Source organism: Camarhynchus parvulus, chromosome 2 (genome assembly GCF_901933205.1).
Source record: "Camarhynchus parvulus chromosome 2, STF_HiC, whole genome shotgun sequence".
Classification (NCBI taxonomy): Eukaryota; Metazoa; Chordata; class Aves; order Passeriformes; family Thraupidae; genus Camarhynchus; species Camarhynchus parvulus.
Window position 1 is genome coordinate 29895725 of NC_044572.1, and position 22758 is coordinate 29918482.

General features: G+C 38.0%; 1 protein-coding gene across 1 annotated transcript in view; it reads left to right on the forward strand.

Moving 5' to 3' along the window:
- The first annotated feature begins 236 nt into the window (after positions 1–236).
- Positions 237–22758, forward strand: part of AHR (aryl hydrocarbon receptor) — a 59362-nt gene continuing 36840 nt past the window's right edge. The window contains exons 1-2 of the mRNA XM_030965341.1: positions 237–734; positions 8339–8526. Of these exons, the coding sequence (XP_030821201.1) occupies positions 679–734; positions 8339–8526 (244 nt within the window). The 5' untranslated portion in view covers positions 237–678. The remainder of the gene's footprint in view (positions 735–8338; positions 8527–22758) is intronic.

The window sequence follows — 22758 nt, forward strand, 5'->3', positions numbered from 1 at the left end:
GCCCTCCCCGGAGCGCTCCCGCCGCCGCCGCGCCGGTCCTCCCTCTCCTGGCGTGACCTTCCCAACATGGCGACGCGGCCGCCCCTGCTCCTCCGCCCGCCGCCGCCGCGAGGGGCCTCCCCGGCGAGGGGGCGGTGGCGGCTGTCAGCCGGGCGGGGCGGGACCCGGCCGGGAGCGGGCGCGGGGCCGGGCCGGGCGCTGCGGGGCGGTCCCGGCGCCGCGCACTCTGACAGGCGCTCGGCCAGCAGACGGCGGCCGCGCCGGGGTGCAGAGCCCGCCGCGCACCCTCCCACCGCCGCAGAGGAGCCGACGGGGAGACGGCGTCGCCTCGGCGGGGAGACGCGGAGCGAGCGGCGCTGGAAAGCCCCGACCGCCCCCCATACCTGTGCCCTCCGGGGGCGGCGAGTGGGTGTAGCCGCCGCCGATCACCTGGGAACCCGCCCCGCAGCGCCTCCGCCTCCCGTCCTCGCCCGCCCGGGGAAGGCGCCACCGCCACAGCGAGCGAGCGAGCTCCGGGCGGCCGCGGGCAGTAGGAGCGGGGCCCGCGGGCGGAGCGAGGCGAGGGCTGCGGCGCCGGTGGGGCTCGCCCGCTCCCGGCAGCCGGGGCCAGGCGGGCAGCAGGGGCGGCGGCCCCCGGCCGGCGGCGCCCGCGGCGCGGGGCGCTAGAGCCGCGGCAGGATGAACCCCAATGTCACCTACGCCAGTCGCAAGCGGCGGAAACCTGTGCAGAAAATGTAAGCGGCGCCGCGGGCGGGCGAGGGACGAGGCGAGGAGGGCAGAGCGAGTGCCGGGCTTCCCGGGGGCGCGCCGTCCTGCCCCGCGCCGCGGCGCGGGGGCCCCGGCGGGGGCGGTGCGGGGCAGAGGCGCCGGGAGCGCTGCTGCTGCTTCGGGGTGGCGGCAGGACTCTTACTGCTTTTAGGGATTTTCCCTCCACCCCGATAAAAAAGAAGAAGGGAGGGTCGGGGCGGTGGAAAGAGGGAGCGGTGCCGGCCGCGCGGCGCAGCCGGCTGACCTAGATTGGGAGGCATCTGAGGTGACGGCTCCGCGCGGTGGCTGCGCTCGCCCTACCGCGGTGGCCGCCGTGGGCGGGGGCCGCGTTCCCCCCGCAACGCCCCGCACCGCTCAGGTGTCTCTGCGGGGAACGCGGGGTCGGAGCCGGGAAAGGCTTGGCCGGTTCCCACCGTTCAGGGCCTGCCTGGGAGGGCTGAACCCCCGGCTTGAACCCTCCGATACCGCATGAGATGCGTTTATTTGTGCAGAGTCAAAGAAACTCAAGTGCTGTAGACCAGTCGGAAGAGAAAAAAAAAAAAACCCGAAAACCTGTCTATATAGTGGCTTTTTGTTTATTAATTTATATTTTTGAAACTGTGGGAACAGTTTAGTGCTGGAGTAATTTTGTTTGCTGCACCTGCTTTAGGTTGGCATCCTGGGTTTTATATGATTCACTAAAACGTTGCTCTCATGAGAGTGGAATTTTTAGGCTAGAAGAGATGCTTAACTTGCACTTTCAACTGAAAGTCAAGAATCTCTAGATCATAAAAAGTAGTAAAGGTAAACTACCGAGTTGCAAGAAAAATAAGCAAAGTTCAAAAAATCCAAGTGCATTTCTGTGGGCTACTTCTGTAGATGTAAAATAACTACGAGGGGCACAAAAGCACAGAAGGAGAGAACGGGAAATGTTTGATGAAATTGTATTGTGAATGATACGTTTTTAGATTCACAGCAGACAACTCAGTCTCAGAGTGAAGGGAATTAGCTTGAGCGCTTCTTTATGGTTGGAGTTGTTAGAATGAATGCATGTACATAGCTTGGGTTTTTACCCCACAAATTAGGGAAAAATGTCTAAAAATGTGTGTATGCATATCTATGTGTATATACATATGTATGTGTGTATATATAATTCCCCTGCTAGAAAATGCATTAATTATGAAAACACCAGTGCCTGCTTTTTTGACCATTCATTTCCAAATAAAAAATGTAGAGGTACCTAATTAAATTCACACTGTAGTTTTTGATTTTTAAGAATGAAATCAGTGTTTGTTCATGAGGAAATGAAATGTACTGGTGGCATTTGTAGCTTACTAATAGCTAAAGACAAGTGGTTCTGGTTGTGAATGGTGAGGTGTTCTGCCTTGCTGGTAAGATCTCCTTATTATTATATATTGGTTAGACTTGGATAGAGGATGTGAAACCTTTTTGTTTTACCTTACTGTAGTGTCTATGTAAGTAATCCTTTTCCCTGTATCTTCTTGTTATGTAAGTTGGCTGAACTGCTGTGATTAGTTGAACTTGAAGCTTTATTACTAATGGGAACTATTTATCTATTTGCCTTAGGATCAGAGGGAGAAGTTTCTTCTCAAAATAAATGCATTCATATCAAAACCGTTTGTTCACCTGTAATTGAAATGGAGGTTTATTATTAACCCGCCTTGCTTGGTTACTGGAAGTTATTTTTACGTAAGACATTTATCTTGCTTTTAACACATTTATCATGTTCATGTGGTTTTTGCTTCTCAAAATACCTTATGCTCTTTGGTTGCTGCTTCTGTTGGGCCAGCGTTGGAGAGCATTACTAGTGGGTCAGAGGGCTCTGATTTCTCACATAACTACAGACCACACCTTTAGGCCAAAAAAAAAAGTGAGACAGGCAATAAACCCTTTTTAACTGTTTGCAGGAGAGAGGAAAGATGTACTTGGTGCTGGCTAATAAAGGTTTGACGCTACCGTCATTTCCATCTGTTTGAATTCAATTTTTTCTCCCCTCAGTAGAATTCAGTTATTCAGAAAAAAAAAAAAAAGAAAACAGAAAAAGGTAGAGGTGGTACATTACTGGGACTAATATCTTTTGTAGAAGAGACTATATCTGTTGATAGTTCTAATGTTTTGTCATATATGCACCTCTTAATGGTGATTAATAATTAGTAAGATGTGTAGACGGCTTATAGAAGTGGAAGAAGGTCTAACTGTAATGCCATAGTTGCCATGGGAAAAAAACTAAGCAGAAGAAATAGTTCTTGTTTCAGGTACAAATAATTCATGAAAGCCATGGTCATAACTCTATAACAATTTAAGAAACTTCCTCCTTACAACTCCCAGTTTCTACTATGTACCCTGTAGAGAGCTGAATTTGAGAGGGAATCACAGGCTGTTGTCTGACTGTGCCAAGTGTTGAAATGTGCTTTTTTGATTCAGTTGGGAATTACAGTACTGCAGCTGAAAAAGAAACACAGTTGTGGGGGAGCATAATAAGCAGTTGTTCCTGCAATTCATCTTGTTATCTTGTCATGTAAGGGGAGAGAAGAAAAAGATGCTAAACACGTGCACTGCAATTGCTTGTGATATGCTACAGAAATCACTTTCTCAATACCTTGGAGTCTTTCAATTTCCTCCCTCTTTAAGGTTTAAACCCTGTGAGTCCCCCTGGTGGCAGCAGGGCTGGGGGGTGTTCCACTCCCCACTGAGGCTTGGGGAGCAATGCGTGGCCCCTGCTTTCTGTTTTTGTCTTTTTTTCCAAGTCTTCAACTTCTTTTGTCTAGTGATTATTAAGGGAACTAATATAGAAGCATTGTAGTTGGAGGGAAAAAATGCAAGTTTTATGGAAGTGGGGTTTTCTGCAGATAGATTCTAACGTGAGATGAAAGGTATTATATAAGTACAGCTCCAACTTGCAGTTTTTATGTCTTTCTGCTTACTAGCTCTGATTTGGTTTGTTTTTCTTTTTTTCAGTGTTTGGATAAGAATTGTTTTGTATAACTGGATGAATGTAATAGACAAGGAATGGGGTGGGGAGTTCTAAATGTTTCATGTTATGCAGAGGCAAAAAGCATAATGATTTGTTTATCTAGTAGATCAAATTAAAAAAAAAATACGATAGAGTTTTCTTCTTAGTTATCTTAAATGTATTTGGGACATTAAGTACTCCAGAGTTTTGACTGATTGATCTTTAGTAATGAGTAGTCCTAGTAGTATTAGAAAGCAGAGCACACATTTTAATTAAAAAAACTGGAACTATTTATGTGTTCATTCAAGGTAAACAAACAGAAAGTGCCAGAATAAGCTTTCAGAGAGGAAGTTCATCAGAAAAGAAAAATAATCACTGAAATATTGCTTTGTGTAAAGAAGTATCTGCCACAAAGCAGTCTGCACCTCTTATTTGAAATGGAAGTAGTAAGACTGTTGTCTTCCATAGAATAAACTTCTTATATATATATATATATTTGTCAGTCTTGGGATAACTGTATGTTACATGTAGTAAAATCACTGTTCTAAGTTACTTTATTGTTAAAAGTCACTTGTTTTAAAGTTTGTGGGGTTTTTTGATTGGTTGGTTTTGATTAACGTTTCTTGCAAAAGAATACTTTTTAGAAAGAGAATCTACATCAAATGGAGGTATACATATATAAGTAATGTGGTCAGTAGACAGGAACATAATTTTTTGGGTTTCTTTTTTCCAATAAATGCTGGCTTGTTATCTTAGAAAGTTGTGAAATATGTTAAAACTGAGTGTCTGACTTTCATCCTTGATTGGTGTTCTGGATGTTTCTGTCATTCTGGTTGAATCCTTAATGCACCAAACAAACCTCAACTAACTATTTGCTACTGGATGACAAATAGTAGCCCAGCATCAGATGAGTAGCATGTCACTGATTGAGGTTTTTTAATAAAACAACTTTATCCCTTCAGCAGTTTGAATCTTGACTGGTCTCAGTCTCTGCTGAAAGAGCCATTGGAAAGGGTCTCTGTCCTTTTAAGATTAGTTGACAATAACTTTAACAGGTTGTTAGTAATTCTTATCTGTTGTTTCCAAAGAAATCATCAGCTGAATTTTCAGTAATTGCAAATTCCGTGTGGGAAATAAGAGTAAATTCTTAGAAGTATTTTTTAGTTACTAAAGTAAATAAAGATATACTTTTTAGGATTCTATTACTTGCTTAGTTTCATAACTGATTTTATATACCTGGCCTCCACTGAGTGAAACCCTGTGCATAGGAAAAAGATATGTTATTGCATGTATTATTAAATATGAGATGAAAAATATTCAAAGCTGAGAAGATGAAATCCATTAGTTAGGTGGCTTGTATGTTTTTCCTTATATCCCTCTTTCCTATGGCATAAGATAGTTCTGATGAACTAATAGTTAGGGGTTTTTAACAAATTAGGTTTTTTTAAAACCTCTCTCTCTGTAGTGTTCTTTTTGCACATTCATTTATTCTCTGATTTCATTTCATGCTTCAGTCTTGTTATTAAGGTATCATGCTTTTCAATGCTTGGCTTTTCTATTTTTTCCCCCAGTGTTTTATGTTGTTATGAACAAAATAAACTTGTTCTCTCTTTGCATTTTCTCAGAAACTACTAAAATTTCCATCTAAAATAATACAAATGAGCATGTAAATATTGAAACTTAATTTGGCCTTTTGATAATAATTAAGACTCCAGTAATTGTGCACTTTTTAAACATTTGGGGTTAATGCCTATAAAGGTGCACATGATGAGCATGTGTAGTGAAAACTTCTAATTAAGTATGCTGTAGTAGACCTGTGAAAACAGCAGTCAGCTGGTGTTGTGATGGAAATGCTTTAAAATTATTAAATCAAAAAATTAAGTGTTCTTGCTTGCCTTGCAGCTCTTGGGTGACAAGGGTTGTAGATAAGTCCAGAGGCAGTGAGTGTACAGAGACCTCTGGCCTTTGGTTAGAGAATTCAGATTTTCTGTGAAAGGTAGAAGATTAAGAATGGAAAGATCAGCTTAAATACATTCCTTCTTTTGGTCTTTTTTTTTTCTTTTTTCTTTTAAATAAAACACGTACATGGATTTAATCTTGACATAGCACATAATTTGCCTTGGAGACAATTTTCTGCATTGAATCTGGGCTGTCTTTAGCATCAAGGGCTTATATAAATGGATGGAAAATGGTTAAGTTGCTGCTTATGCCCCCAGCATTTCTGCCCTCATTCCCATTGTCACTGACGGATCTGTTTTTATATAGTGAATTTTAGTTGGGTGACAAGGGGGAAAAGTAGGGATAATCGGTGTTTGATTTGGGGGAGAGAATATGGCAAGATTTATGATGCAAATACTGGTAACTTAGTATTCAAAAATACTTTCAGCTAGATAAAAGTAAGAGAATCTTTAGAAAGTAAATGTAAAGTAGAAAAACAATCACATCTAAATTTGATGAGATGACTGCAAGTTGAACATAGTTTTAGCTGCTTGGTCAATTTGCAAGTTTAAAGCAAAGCAGGGTACAGTTGTTAAGATAGAAAAGCCTGTTACTTAGTGCTGATATATTTTGTAAAGTTTGCATGTCTTAAATGGTTTCTATGAGGTCCTCTGCTTTTCAGAAGCAAATCACTTTGATTTGATAGTAGTTAGCTGTTCACTGGTTGTTATACAACTGTTACATGCTTAATGTTTGAAATTTGTTATTTTGTTTCTACATTTAGAAAATGTCTAATACATAAAAATATTAAAGAAATACCCCTTAAATGTTGCTGCTAATATTTGATGAATTTTAACTTTATTTTTTAAGGGCTGTATGTAAGTTTTGCTAATTATATGGCTTGTACAAATTAGTTTTCTACCAGCATAAGATAATATGAAGGAAACCTTGCTAAATTATTTAATATTCACTTGGGAATATGGGAACTGCTGATGTCAAAGTCATGATTTGTGACCGAAGCACCCATCTAACCAAGTAGTTAGTCATCCATTGACACTGATGATGAACCCATGGTTTTTTTTGAGAGAATTTTCCTAATTCTTGATTCAACTGTTTTGCCCACTTTTCAAATGTTTTTAGGCTAAAGCACTACTAATTTATGATGTTTATTCTGCAGTAAGTTTAACTTTATCCATCTGGGAAGTGATTTCTGCTGATACATTATATTTCTGTCTGTTATCAACATTTTGCATTATGGCGTCTTTGCATTTCCAGGCTCCACATAAGGCTCCTTTAATGTGGAAAAGGGCAATTGTAGCGCTGGGGAGCAGGCAGCCAGGCTGATGTGCAAGTTTTTGACAAAAGCGACAATTGAATAAGCCATGGCTGTAAAAAGAAGGGATTTGATTTAAACTAACAAGAGGTGTAATTGAAACATAAAGTAAAAGCAAGCTAAAAATAAGAGTGTCCACTCTATCGGTACTCATTTGACTGAAAATACAAGATGAAATTACTTTTCTGTATGGTTTACTTCAAGCAGTGGCAAAAATAACCGTTGGATCTTTTGCAATTGCTCATCATGTAATTGATATAAGGATGACAGTTGGGAGCAGATTAAATGAAATACTGAAGAAATTAGCTGCTGAATGTCTTTCTGCTCAGTACTTTTGAGTGATGGCTCTTGCAGAACCAACATTTCTGTGAGAGCAGCACAAATTGATAAATGCTGTAGATCTCACGTAGAACTGCAATACTGGAAAAGTGACAATGACTCACTCTCTAATTAGAAGACTGTTTAATAAAGAACATAAAATGTTCTATGGCTTAGGCAGATAAATTATTTGGTTTCAATATTGGCTTGTAATGACTAGTTGTCATTTAAATGAGTGGGGGTTTAAACCTTTTCCCAGACTTCTGGTATGTGGGAAGGGGTGAGTATCCAAGTATCTGGAATTGGAGCTCAGGGTGGATATGAATGGAAAATAGCAAGTTTACAAAAACTTCATTATGTAATTCATAACACAAAGATTTTTAAATTGTTCTTTGTACTGTACAAAGGCATGCTTTTGCCATGCTGTACTCAAATGAAGCACCTTCAACTGCGAGATGACTTAAGAGATGAGCTCACAGTGTTTCCTGCAAAATTTTACATACTGGCTGAGCTATATTTCATGGTTTTTAGCATAGTTTTGAATGCCTAGGAAGTTATTAAAACTTTTGTTATATTCAATTAATACTAGCCTGTTCCAAACTGATAAAAATTAAGGACATCCGTGAGAAATTGTTATTGAAGTGAAAAAGTGTACCGTCAAATTTATTTGTACACAAATATTACTGCAAGTTATCGGTATATTTGGAATACTAACATTTGGGAGAACTCAAGTGATATTTGACTGAAAGCATAGGAAGATTTTTATAAAAATTGCTGAATCTAAAAGGTTTTGAATATTCATTCAAAAGTTCAAGTAGACATTGTAGCTCAAACTGCTTCATTGTGTGTTGGAGGGGAGATTAGGCCATTTTAGGTTATTTTTTTTCCCCCAATGGGAAACAAAGTCACTCGGGAAAACATTTTGGTTGTTACAGTTTGAGACAATATGTAACATTAGGCACAGCAAATATTTGCCTTCATTTTGGAAAGGAGCTGACGTTTACATGGTGTTTGTTTTTCTGCCGCAGTGTAAAGCCGTCGCCAGCTGAAGGAGTCAAATCCAATCCCTCCAAGAGACACAGGGACCGCCTGAATGCGGAGCTGGACCGCCTGGCGAGCCTGCTGCCCTTCCCTCAGGATGTGATCGCTAAGTTGGATAAGCTGTCAGTGCTTAGGCTTAGCGTCAGTTACCTGAGAGCAAAAAGTTTTTTTGATGGTAAGCATTGGGAATTTATTTGGGTTTGAACTGCTTGTAAAATTCAGTTTATACTGTATGTTGATTTCAGCTGTTTAAGTGCTTAAAACTGTTAAATTTATCTGCATTTTAATGGCACCTGCAGTTGCATGAATATATACAATGTAACTGTGTAAAGTAAGCTTTCCACTTTCTTGAAACCAAATGTAACTACTTATATTTCACTTAGGTCGCCAGTCATTCAAAGCTTTGCATTTGGAAGTAATATTGCCCTTAATGAGTCCTTCAATCCTTTTCATCAGACTGTCAAAGATACCCAAGAGATTTCTCTTTTCCCCCTCAGAAAATTGCCTCAGTAAAACTATTACTGTTTCAAAATATGTCATAGGACTTCCCATCCAGCTGTATTTTGCTTAATGATTCATCAAAAATGACTTTGCTTTGATACAAAGTGATTGATAGTGCCCCTTCCTAAGGTTTATTGCAAAGGTGACTTGTAAAGGATAGAGGCAAAATCTTTCCTGTGTCCAAGCCCTGATTAATGCAGGACATGAGGCATTAAAATGACAGCTAAGATTCTGCAGTTAGGTGGGCAGGTGTGCACTGACCCCAGTTGTGGCCAGGGCAATACAACAGCACTAAGAGTAGTCATGGGGTCAGAAGTGTGTGTCCTTGGTCACCTCTGAGCTGGCCAAGGAGCCCTGTCCCTCTCTCTCCTTCACTACCTGAGCTGCTCTGTAGGGTGGGATTCACTGCTTGGCTTGGTGCCTGTTTCTTGAAAGGCAGGAGTAGTCTGATCCTATTCATTGCAGGAATAAAGCAAATAATTGTCCTTTTCTTTTACCAGTCACTGAGGTTTTACAGTTATTATATTGAAAATGAAATCTTATTGATCAGCTGTAGCTAAAGAATCTTGATTGCAATGAAGTTGATATTAAATTTCAAGTTTTCTTTGACATTAAAATAACTGCTGTCCTCATCAGTTTAAGATTGTCTCAGCCTTCAAAACATGGATGAAAGGATTCAAGAAACCTGTCTAAAATAGTTCCATGTTTTCCTGCAGGAATACAGAATGTTAGTTTTCATTTATTGTGTTACCTGGCTTCAGTTTATTAGTGCATATGAATTTATATTCTGTTTTATTGTTTGAAGAATATATCCAAGTGTCTTGATTTCTGTGATTGTTCAGGACAATTCTTAGTATGAAGTCTAACCTCTAAAGCTAGAGCTAACCAAATATTTCTAGCTGTGCTTTTTTCAAATGCAAATATTTTCTCCCATCAAATGAGGGTTCTCTTGGCACATCAGTTTCATGAACATCTTTGCAAGAGGTTATCTCAGACTGCTGTAAAAAATTATTTTACTTGTCTATGTTCTCTTGGTGAATTGAAGAAGTTCTCATCTCAATTAAATGTGTTTTGTTGTGGGTGATTTAATAATATTTTCTGAAATAATTCTAAGATTGCAAGTTTTTCTCTTACTTGGGATAAAGTGGTAAAAGTAAATCTTAATTTCTCATCTCAATTTCTTGTGCAATGGGACTGCTAGGTTTTTATTCTTCCTGCCTCTTCCCCCCAGTTTGCACTTGAAGGTCCTGGAATAAAGTTTAAGGCTATTATTTAGAGTTTAAGTCTATGATTTCTCTACAGGGAAAAAAAGAATAGATACCTTCAGTAGAAGTTGTCTTAAAGGGTTTTATTAGCAGAAAACGTCTTTTTGCTACTTCTTTTCAGATCTTTGTGTTGTAGGACTGCAAATTAGGTTAGTATCAGTCTCCATCTGAAGGTATTTAAAGATTAACATTGATGACTTCAGTGAAGATAAACAAAAGTAACAAATTTGTGACTGACAGAAGAGTGAAAATTAGATGTTTATACTATTTTAAATGTCTTTTATTCCATGGAATCTATTTTAGTAAAATTCACCATCAAAAAGAAAAATTAGTACTTTGAAGGACAGAATTAGCAAAAAAGCCCTGAAAAGTCCCTAGGTTTGATTTTCGTGCTCTGTCTGTGCAGTGCTTCTCAGAATGGCTTTTTTGAAAGAGCGTTTTGTGTGGTAGGATATATGTGGACAAACATGTAGAATAAATCTGACAAATGCAAGAGGGAGCACTGATTGTCACCTTGAGTGCCCAGGCTGAGCCAAGGCTCCACTTTATTAACGCAGCATGCTGAAGTGAAGGGAAACGCTAAATGAATAACAGGATGCAAATGGGGGGTGTGTAAATTCCTGCGGAAAGTAAAATATAAACGCGTAATCATATGATCTTGCTTGAAAGGAAACCCAAGTTTTTGCTGTAACAATAGATATTTTTTTCAAAGAAAACACTTGCATTTTTCCAAGTTTAAATAATCTAGAGTGAATGTCTGTTTTCTGAAGGCGGAAGTCTGTGGGGAGAAAAAGAACTGTTTCGTGAAAGGCATCTCAAAGAGTTACATCCATTTGAATAAATGTGCCTCACTTAAATGTCTACAGGGTTTCTTTGGTGTTACTTAAAAGCTAAGTGTGTGTGTGTATATGTGTATATATATATATATATATATATACATATAATTAAAAGAACACCTTCATTTCCCCTAGTTATTAAGATGGTAGAGTGGTACAGAATGTTCTCTGGAGCTAGAGACAGGTGAGTTTTTCTGTAGTGCTTACTGAAATATGGTAGACCTCTGCATGCTTGCCATATTTCAGGTTGTAGGAAATAGTTGTGCGCATTTTACTCTTCCACAGCCTCAAAAGATCTTAGTGTTGGTGATTGTATTCTGTCGAGCAGTGGCTTTTGATTGTTGTTTTTTTGTTAATGAAGTTATTGTGCTGCTAAGTGACTCTTTACACACACTACAGTTTAGTGTGATCAGGGTTGTTTCAAGTCCACATGATGTCAGCAGGCTTTCTGTATGCCCATATCAGGCACCCTGGCATGCTTTTATATGTACAGATTTCACCGTACTCAAGAAGGAAATTGTAGTAGTGGATTAAAATAGTGAGTCTCAAGTCTGTTTCTTTATAAAGATTAAAATAGTGAGTCTCAAGTCTGTTTCTTTATAAAGAATCTTGATTGCAATGAAGTTGATATTAAATATGTGTGGCAAGTCAAACCTAAAAAGTGGTTTAGGGTGGTGTCACTTCTCAGCTGTGCACTTCTACCTGCTGTACTGAAGTGGATTAGCAGTCCTCAAAGTCAAGCAGGTTAGCTTAAATCACTGCTGGAGTGTTTATTTTGTGCATGTAAGATACTTTCTGAAAGTGGCTTAAGGCAAGCTTTTTATATATAAGAGACTGGGATGAATCAGGCAGGTGTCTGCTGACAATCACTAAAGCCTTTGTGTGTTGTCCTGGTATTATTTCAATTCATTTTGCTGTTAAGTGCCTATGTATGTGTGCATTCAGCAGTGAAAAATATAAAGTAGAATGTGGGACAACAGCTCTTTGTGTGGATGCAGGTTAGTGTGAGCTCAGCTTCTGGAGCACAACTGGACAATCATTTAGGCATAGCCTGTGTTCCCCATGCACTAAAGGAAAAAGCCCTTTTGCCTCTAGCCTTGGTCACTGGTTATATGATGAATTGATAATCACTTAAGTACTTTCCTGTGGTAAAGAAAAGCATTCATAATTGTTCTTGGGATTTTGGTGAAACAGATTAAAGGGTTAAAAGTAGAGTTTGTATGACTGATCACTTTTTTAATGTTAAGGGCATGATTTTTTTCTTTATAAAGGTGTACTGAGAGTAAAGGAGTGGCTTGCAGAATCTAAAATGAAGTAGCTGTGCTATGTGTGCATATCAATACATTAGAAACAAAATTCAGCATGTTGCTTATTAATTGTCCTTTCATCCATTTCACTAAGAATTCCTGTGGTTTAAAGTATTTGGGTTTTTTTTTCCCCTCTTGCTTATTGGGCAGTATTTTGCATTTATAGAAGAAAGTTTCTGCTCAAAATTAGTTTAGAATTGGTTTCTTATGTAGGATGCTAGGGATTCTGGCAAGCACAACAATAACAAAATAATTAAGATTTATTTTTTCCACTAAGTTTGCATAGCCTTTTTTCTTTAACTTTGTAATATAATTAACACACATTCCTTGGCATCATATGGCTTAAATTTGCAGTGCAGCCATTGTCATCACATAGAATATATTTTTTGATAATGTATTTTTCCTGTCATGCCCACTGTTCTATCATGCTATGTGCTGGAGAGAACAGACTGCATGTGGTTCCTGTTCTGGAGAGTATAGCTAAGATGTAGAAATGGGAAAGACCTGCAAAGTGGGAGACAATGTGTTTATTCTGTCACCCTGAGAAGGGCAGCAACATTTTGCCAGTGTAGCAGGTATAGATAGCCCTTCTGCCGAGTGTCAGGTGGTGGTCTGGAACAGAAAACTGAAAGCACAAAAATTATTAAAACGCAGTATCCCAGTAAGACCAGGATAATACAGTCCTGACTTTCTTGTATTTCAGACCGCTACCATCTTTGCCTGCTGTGTGTCTCTAATGCAGTTATCCTTGTGTATGTTTTGAAGGTGTGACTTCCCTTTCATGTTATACCTTCTTTCCCTGCTCCTTTTGCTGCATTCATAGATACTTGATCTCCACACCAGGAAAAGCTACAGCCTTGTAGCGCAGTGGAGTTAGGCTGCACTTACTGCTTTTGAGTGTTTATGTGGATGCTGTATAGGAATTTGCTGCTGCCAGCAGCTTCTAGTGGGTCTGGCTAGTATTACTTGATTCATGACTGTCTTGAGCCATTTTTCTACACCCAAGGTAGAAAATACCCCATAGTTTGGTTGTTCCCTAATTACTTTCTGGTATCTGGTATTTTATACAATGCACATGAAGTAATTTTCACAGTTTTGAATGTGCTTCTTTGAATGTTGTCTGAGAGTTGGAGGAAAAAAAATATTGGGGAAAAAAAACCCAACCCAAACAAACCAACTCTGTTTCCTTTTGTACTGTCTTCCCCCTGGCCCAAATACAAAATTAATAAATTAATACAAAATATGAACTTTGGAATTGTATTATTATTACAGTATCAGACTACAATACAATTCATGTTATTTCCTAATCCATGCTTCTTCTTTCACTGCTTGTTTTTTTTTCTTCTTTTTTTTTTTTTTTTTTTTTTCTTTTTTTCTCCAAACCTCCCCCCTTCTCTCCAATCCCCTGAGATTCACACTGGCCATTTGGGACTGTCTACTACAGACTATTTTAGCCTGTATTTTACGTAACAGATGATAAGTAGGGATTTAAGCTTTGAAGTCCTAAATTCTGATCTTCAAAAATGATGATTAGAGCCATGTAGCTGTGACATCATTCTAAATCTCAAAATATGTATGTTTCCACAATCTTAGCTTTTATTTTTAGGAGTGCTGTGTCACTGAGCATCTGATGCAGCTGGGCAGCTCTATACCCCCGTGGATTGATGCAATTTAATATAACCCAAAGGGAATATCTAAGATTGAAAATTCTGTTTATATAAGAAAGTAAGAACTTAAAATGTTAATGTATTTGTAGTATAAGAGGAGAAACCAGATACAAATGCTAACAATTAATATGTTCTTTGGATTTTCTTTTCCTATTTATTACATTCTGGTATTTCAGTGATTGATGTTAATCATTGTTAGAACTCCCTTTGCAAGGAAGGGAAATGAAAGGTTATCTCTTCTTCTCTGCCCTATGTGTACTATTTAATCAAAAGCATATGAAAAGTCAGTGTAGGAGCCTCTTATGTTCCACAAAGCTGTTGTAAATTTACTTAAAAACCCAGTCCCAGTATGCAGAGCATTTGTTATTTCTCTGTCGGCCTTGTTAATAGGGAGATTAGTTTTAAGCATACTGTTCTGGGCTTTACTCAGGATTCCCAACTCTTGTTTGCAAGGTCTGAGCCTAAAATATAATTTATCCTGTTCTAGCAACATCAGTGTTCTGGAGATTGACACTGTTGTATGACATTGAAACCTAGAACAGGTAGCAAGATAAAAAGCCTAGGCTTAGGAAGTACCACTGCTTCTCTGGCCTTGTGTATTACAGGTCTTTTTATCTTTGCTAACATTATTGCTGTACTGTAGCACCTAAAGATACGAGGATTTGGAGCTTTTTTGTTTTGTAATACAAATCACCACAATTGTTGTTCCCTCCTCCAATGACAGTTTGAGTAAAGAATTATAACTGGGCTCTCAACATCTGTCTTCGATGGGCTTCATGATTCATCCATCTGAATTTGTAGAAGTATGGTTTGCTTGACTATGACCTTAGAAATATGTCCTAGTTATTTAAGGTTTCAGTATGAATACGAATTAAAAATGTGTACAAATAATCTATTAATGCTGGAATGGTTTTTGCTGCTGTCTGTGCTGTTTGTGACTCAGCAGTTTTCCTCCTGTGTGTGTTTGCCAACGGGAGAAATGCCCTAGTTTTGCCTTATCAGAATACAGATACAGTCAAACAGGAAATAAGACACGTATGATTGAGTTCTGTAGATGTTTACAGTTCTAGCTAGTTCTAACACTGTTTGTTTTTCCTGAGTAAACAAAAGCTTCACCTCTGTTTGAACAGTTTCTGCTGCGTACATGCTTTCATAAACTACTCGCTTAAAGAATGATTGCTTTGTGAATGGTCTTGGAGCTCCAGTTAGAAGCTAATTCTATTTACCAGACCTTGGTCATTGTAATTGTTTAATTTATTAATTTATTATTAAAAATAATAAATTAAATATTTTACCTCTTTTTAAAGAGGTTAAAAATAATGAATTTCAAATGTGCTCTTCAAAGTTTCAGGTATCAATGTGTTGATAAATGTTTCCTGGGAAAAGTCTCTCAGGAGTTCCTGCTCATCAGTGCTGTGTCCAATCTGTGCATGTTTAAGAAGGCATTATGTTAATGATAAAACTTCACCATAGTTGTTCTAGAAACTTAACTGCTCATTCTAGTTCTTACAGTTTAGTTCATTTATCTGAAACTCCTTAAGAAAATGTACATTTACTGCCTGCCAGCTGTGAACATTAAAAGGGACCTACAAATAGGAATTAGTTGTCCTTAGTGATGCATGCTAAACTCTGTTTTTAATTGAACAAAGAGATGGTTATTTTTTTCCACTGAATAATTGCCTCTTGAAATTCAACCCATGTGCCTTTTGATTGCACAGTACTGCACACTTTGTGCATGGCATTGTATAACATCTAATGAGCTGAAATATGTACACCCTTGGCCCCTCAAGACAAGTTCTAACTGATTGCATAAAGTAGGGATTACTGGAGTAAGTCCACTGCCTGACTAGTCAAATAATCTGACTTCCCCATCAAACTCTGTTGTCACATATTCAGCAGTACAATTCCTGTGGGACCACCAGAAGACACTAGCTTTGTGAATGAATTCCGTTTTTCCTTTTGGTGTCTCCATCTGAGCTACAAACTGAAGGATGATGTCTTTCCTTTATTGATGCTTTTCTTTACGCTGCATTTTTTAGCATTTTACTTATTTAGAGGAAAAAATAAGGGTAGCCCCCAGTTTCCTCCTTGCTTATACAATTTGTTGTTTGATTTACTTTTACCAGACCCAGGACATGCATGTGGCTTTTTACAAGATAAGCCCATGAGCTCTGGCAGTGAAGTAAGCTCAGAGGGACTCCCATATCCCAAGTAGAGAAAAGACAGTCTTGGTCTGGAAAGGAAGCAATCCTCCAAAAGCCCACTTGATTCCCTTGCTATAATTCAGTCATTTCAGAAAGCCTTCTGCTAAATTGCTGAGAAGTTATGGATTGGTATAAAAATACAACTTCATCTCCTTGCTGAAATGCATTTTTTCCTCTCTCAATTTCAATAAGAGATATTTCTGTTAGAAAGTGCTTATTCATTAATATTTTTATATAGCAAGGTTTGGAATTGAATGGTCTTGTAAAGAAACCTTCCAAACTCACTTCCATATCCTTTTAATGCAGTAGTTGCAAAACTCAACATTGCCTTTTACCAGTAGAATAAACTGTCCTCTTTCATGTATGGAATATAATTGACAGTTTTTGTTTTATCAGTTAAAATGGTAGAGAAATTCCCCAGGCAAAAATCCTATGAAGTTGCTGTTGAGCCATCAGTTCAGTGAAGATAAAGTTAGGACACTGTTTCAGTAGAAAAAAAAAAAAAAATAAGAATTTGAGTTAATGTTTGAGTACCAGGTCCAAGTTTGTGTGAGGTGAGTTCCCTAATAAAACTGATGGATAAGAAAAGAACTGGGAACTGTAAAAGGAATTAAAAAACCACTTTTGGTTCTTAGGCTTTATAATAAAAATTAATACTGATGTATAAAAAGGACCAGTTATTTCAATATTATTTTTTTCTTAAACAAAGGGTTTAACCATTTCAGAACTAGTGATTTATTAAAAAATAAAAATCTATGGTAGTAGATTGTAATTTTCTAGTTGTTATTAACTTGTCTTCTTTTCTACAAACCAAAACCCTAACAAAAGGCAGTTTAAACAATATATAATATTTGATTAGCTTTTGCTTTGTTCTAACATATTGAAAAATTGTTATAGGAAGAGAAAACTCTGATTTTAGGAACCAGAGTCTCAGAAGTAGGAAACTGTTAATCTAGGTTCAACTTCCCACAGATCTCATTCCACAAGGAATTAAATTACTTTCATCTTTGATTTTTTGTGCCTCACCTCAAAAAAAAAAATAGGAAGGCCTTTTTCCATCCCTTTTTGTGACTAAAGCCACAAAATTGATTTCACATCAATAGGTCTGATGAGAAGTTACAATTTGCCACCATGCAATTCTTGTTGACCTTTTTTTTTTCTGAAGAAGCAAAGACGATGTACCAAGAGAAACAACTGAATGGGAAATAGCTCAGAAGAAATATGTGTATGCCAGGATATGGTTTTGGTGATTCAGCTGGTGACTGTCACCTCTGTGACAGGGGACAAGAGTTCATTGCCTCTAAGTCTTGAAACCACAAGCAGTATACATTTTGTTATGTGGTTGTTAAGCTTCAAAGCCCAAGTGAGAGATTACAAATTCGAGCAACTGTATGCTTCCTGAGATTTACTTTTCTGTTTTTAAGTACAAGATAAAAGCAAAAGTGAAGTTTTATTCCTTGTGTATGTTAAAAAAAAAAAGAACTAAAATTTTATCAGGTGACTTGGTGCAACTGACTAACCATAAAAGCATTGCACACTTATTTCTGTTCCTGCTGCATTATACATATTCATAGGCAGTCATTCTTGAGGCTTGTTTTTTTCTCAGCTTTAAGTTGAGAACCACCACTGATGCATTGGAAACTTAGAAATTCCCACCCACTTTTGACCCTCTCTGACAAAGACATAATAGTTTACTCCTGATCCTACACTTACAAGGTCCTGTAACCTGTCCACTTCTTGCTCTCAAAAATAGCAAACTGCCTTTCAGCTCCCATAGAAATCTCATTTTGCCTTCCTTTTATGTTCTCTGAATCTGGGCGGCTGATGGGGTATTTTGAGCAAGACGCACACACATGCTTTTAGGCTTTAAGGGAATGAGCATTTATTCCGTAGTGGTTGCAACTATTTATGACCCCATTTTTATTTTTCTGTTCTTTTTTATTTTGTCTTCATTCTCACACCCAGATCAGGAGTAGTGGCTCCTAATGCATAGCACAGTTTGGGAACATCTGCTATAGGAAGTGCAGCTGTGTGAGCAAAGGCTTGAGTCTTCCAAATGCAGTGACTGAGCTCTCATTTTTATAGGCTGGTGCATTTGACTTAGTGCTGGTCTGGACTGATTAATTATCACGCTGTGAAATAAATTCAGTATCAGTCACTTAAGGCAAAAAAGATATACACAACTTAGTTGTTGGTTTTACCTTCTACTTAAGAAAACAGAGTTGTGTTAAGTACCACTTTGTAGCAACTGAGGATATGTCCCCCATTTAAGGGAGACTACTGCATAAACACTTAACATTCCACACTTAATAATGCTGTTAACTCTTTAAAAAGCAACATAAAAAAGGCTAAAAACATATAAAAACCTGAGTTCAGCTGACCTGTGTAGCAGAGCTTGGGTTGGTTTTAATCAGTGTTGTGAGTGATTCTGTGCTGTATAATGGTTTTTCAGCTCTTTACAAGCAGATATTTTATTTATTTTAATTTTTTTATTGGTCTTAAGAGAAACACCAATCTAGTTCAACAAGCAGTTCAGGGCTTGCTGAGCTATGTTTTGGGAATGGCTCAAAAGAGAGTATTTTGTGAAAGCTGTGGAAAATCATCCCCCACACAATCTGGTTAAAATTCAAGTTCTTGAGTTAGGTGAATGTTTTAAAACAGAGTATAGTATATATGTTAGGCAAATCTAGTAAAATCTAATGTCTTCATTTGGTAAAATGTTTCTAAAACCCGTAAGTGTATTGCTTCAATGTTACTACTTCAGCCAAATTTAAGAATGTCATAGCTACTGTTAATGCTTTCAAAAGAAACATGTTCTGCATGGGTGTGATATGGTAGGGAAAAGGGTTCCATTACTGTACCACCAATGCTTTTTGCAAAGCATTTTGCTCTAAGCATGCAGCAAGCATTTTTTTCATAATTTTTCTGTAGTTAGCAATGCAAATTTACTGTTTGTTAGTAAATTTTATGGACAAAATGGGCTGTGAATTGAGGAGTGAGATTTAGCCAATGTTTTGTACATTTGTCTGGGTGGGAGGAAAATAGGACATTAAGAGCTCAGGCATTAAACTACTGCTGTTCATGCTAGCTTTCCATTTTAGTGGGTCTAGCACTAGGATGTGGTCTTTCAGACATGACATTTCTACTGCTTCAAAAATCAAGAGATCTTAATCAAGAAATTTTTTGAGGATAAACTGCTTATGTTATGAGATTTGCATGTTTGAGCTGAATTAGGAATACTTCAGCAGAACACCATCGACAAGATTTACAATTGCATTTAGTCTGATTTGTGTATTTTGAAAACATTTTATAACCGCTGCTTACATATTTAACTCACTTCAGAATTCAAGAGCAAAATAGACATTTGCTGCTCTGAAACCCTATTGGAAGTAAAGGTTGCTAGGCAGTTTCAGTTCTAGATAAGGTTGGGTGTTTCTGTGGCTGTTTTAATGTTTTTGCATTAGTGATACAGAAAGGAATATGGATTGAGAAAATGCTGGAAAAAAATAAGGTGGTTAATTGTCTGGACTTGTGAGTATTATGCTGCGCTATGTGGTTTCCTTCTCAGACACAACTTCTGCTTACTTAATTAAAAGTGCTTGCTGTAATGAGAATAGGCTTAAAAAAGAAAATCTGGTTTTGCTGGACAGACCAAGTAATTAGGCTAACTTTTATAAACAATAAAAAAGCTTGGTTGTTAAAAAAACCCAAACAAAAAAATTCTGAGTGGACCTGTGTGTGCAAGCAGATCACCCTTCACCAAATGGTTCTGAGCTGCCTAATCATCATAATGTGTGATTTAGGATATGTTAGAAATCAAAAGTTGTGGCAAACTTTCAAAAAGTCATGAATGCATGATATGGATCAGTTGTATTTTTGACCTCTTCCTAATTTGTTTTCCCAATAAAATAGAGTTTAAAAACCATGAAATTGCATGCAAGACTGGATGAAAATAGAGAACACATACAAAATCATTAGACTTCATATCAGAGATTTAAATAAGACATCTCATAAAAGAGAGAAAGCTATAAAAGCAGTGTGCACAAATGAGAAGTTTAAAAGCAAAGTTAAAATAACAAAGAAGAACATTTTACACTAAGCAGTTAGGAAGCCTGGGAAACAGTGGAATGTTGTAATAAATGTTATAAGCTATATAGGAAAAAAATAATTCAGGCAAAGGATTGGATTACTAACAATCAAAAAAATGTACTGGACAATGAGAAAAATGTAATGGGTCTTACAGTGCCTTTTGTAACTAGAGAAGAAAGCATTAGAGATACTAATGACAGAATTAGGTTCCACCTGTTGTGTGCAAGAATGCTGGTTTAGTCTTATGAGCTTGTTTCTTGCAGGATTTGAGTCCATCTGAATTAGACCAAAACAGAGGAATGCAACAAAAACTTGTGCAAAATCAAGAAACTGTGGCTATGTTTGGGAGAAACCTTAGCAAGTGTTTTCATTCCATGCCTTGCAACTTCAAATTACTTTGCCATCATTTTACGTCACCTGTAACATCCATGCCAGTCTGTGTTTGTATCATGCAAAGGACTTGTGTTTCTTGTGCACATATTTACTTACATTTCCATTCGTGGGGTCAAGTAGCAGTGCCGAGGGACAGCTAATGCTGTGAAATGCATCTTCTCTCTGAAATACTATGGCTCAAGTGAGTCTTTATATCTATGTACAATGACATGTTTTTGGAAGGGCTCCCACCCTTGCACTTCAAATAGTGTCTCTCCATTAAGAGACAGAAAACCAGCTGCTGTCCTTTTGTGCCTTCCTCTAAATGAGGATACCTGACTGTTAGTAACTAAGCTGGTCAGACTAACCTAAATAGCTGAGACTGTCATTCAGTTTCAACCCTTTGCCTTATTTTAAGCTCCTAAGTGTCCTAGAAAAGAATATAGCCACGTTCATTTTTGCCTCTTCTCTCCCAGGAAACCCATATGTAAATTATTTTATAATCTCTTGGGGAGGATTTGTCTGATTTAGGAACATAAATGAATGGGGAGGGAAGGCAGTAATCAAGTGGAAGGGGACAGATCCTGATGATACACTAATAGATGGTTATAACTGTTCAGAAAAGACTACTGCTCTAAACCCATCTGGGAGAAAATTACTTGTGCAGACTCTTTCAGTGCTGTCCAAAGCCATGTGCTGCTTTTAACTCTTGTATGGGTGAAGTCATACAGAAAAGATTTGTCTCCCTTTAGATTTGGTTATGCCCCCCAAGCTCACAGTTGCACGTGTTCATGAAGTGGGTCATGTTTTCATTCAAGATGAAAATAAAATACAGGAATTTACAGGGTATATAAATATTGTCATACTTGAGGTATCTTTAAAGTATTCTGAAGATTCTTTGTCTGCATTATCTAACCTCACTCTATGGCTGTATTAAGTAGAGACACGATAAATTAAATGCAAGAGACTTTTGGAGAAATTGCTTCAGTTTCTTTCACTTTTTTTATGAAGATATTGAAGTGAGAGTACACTTACATTTCAGACATTTTCAGATATTCTGACTCGAGGTTTCATGATGGCGTTGAATGCTCATCTATGTGATTCTTACAGGGATCCTTCTAGGACTCCCTGGTGGGAATCCCTGCCTTTGTAGGGGTGTTTACTGACTTTTGTATGTCATGACCAAATTCTCTCCTTTGTTTGCCTTCTCTGGTGCAAGAACCCAGTGGGCGCTATTATGGACCTTCTTTGCATCAAAAATTTGAGTTCTGCATTCAAGGAACTTTTAAAATGTGAAACATACTGTTTAATGTACACAGATGTACTTCAGGCTTACAGGTATTGGAAGGTTCTCTGGAAGAAATGTACTCAAGATTATCACTTTCCAAGATATCACACCGGACGATTTAATCTTCCCTAATTAGAAACTTAATGCTTAACAGGATGTAGCACATGTGCCAGCCCCTGAGAGATGTTTAGGGAATCAGTTCTGTATTTCAACAGCTTTATGGTTTTCTTTCTGATATTGAACATTGTAATCTGTAGGAGCCAAACCACTAGCAAGTTTCCCAAAATGCCACTTTCTTATGTGAAAACAAACTAGGAAATAATAATAATTTTTAAAATCCATCTAATGGGATATCTGCTTCATTTAGATTATATTAAGGCCACTGAACTTTCTTCCTCTTAAACCATTGATAATAGCCTTAAGAAATTTACACTTAAATGATAATTGTGTAATTTCTAGTAACTCATAAATTAATCTCAGCCTGGTAAATTGTTAGTTGAAGCAGTAAGTGCAAATATAACATTGCTGCAAGATCGCCTTTTCTATGTACATCTCTGAAAATAAGTGTTGCTGTCTACTTTCAGAATGTGATAATAGACAATATGTTACTAGATTTTAGAGATTGTCACCCCACTTAAAGGTTCTGTATAAGAAAGTTACATGCATAAGATAAGTGGAACTAAGAGATCCAAATAATAAATAATTTTATAAAAGCTGGTTATTTTTTGTATTTGTATGCTGAGCAACAGTGAAAATTTCAATCAATTCTGATTCTTTTGTGTATTTTATGAGCAGGGTCAATTGCTTATAGCAAAAGCTTTTGGTGTTTTGCTTGCAGAGTGAGTTGATTCGAGATTGAATGTAAAATATTTGTTACT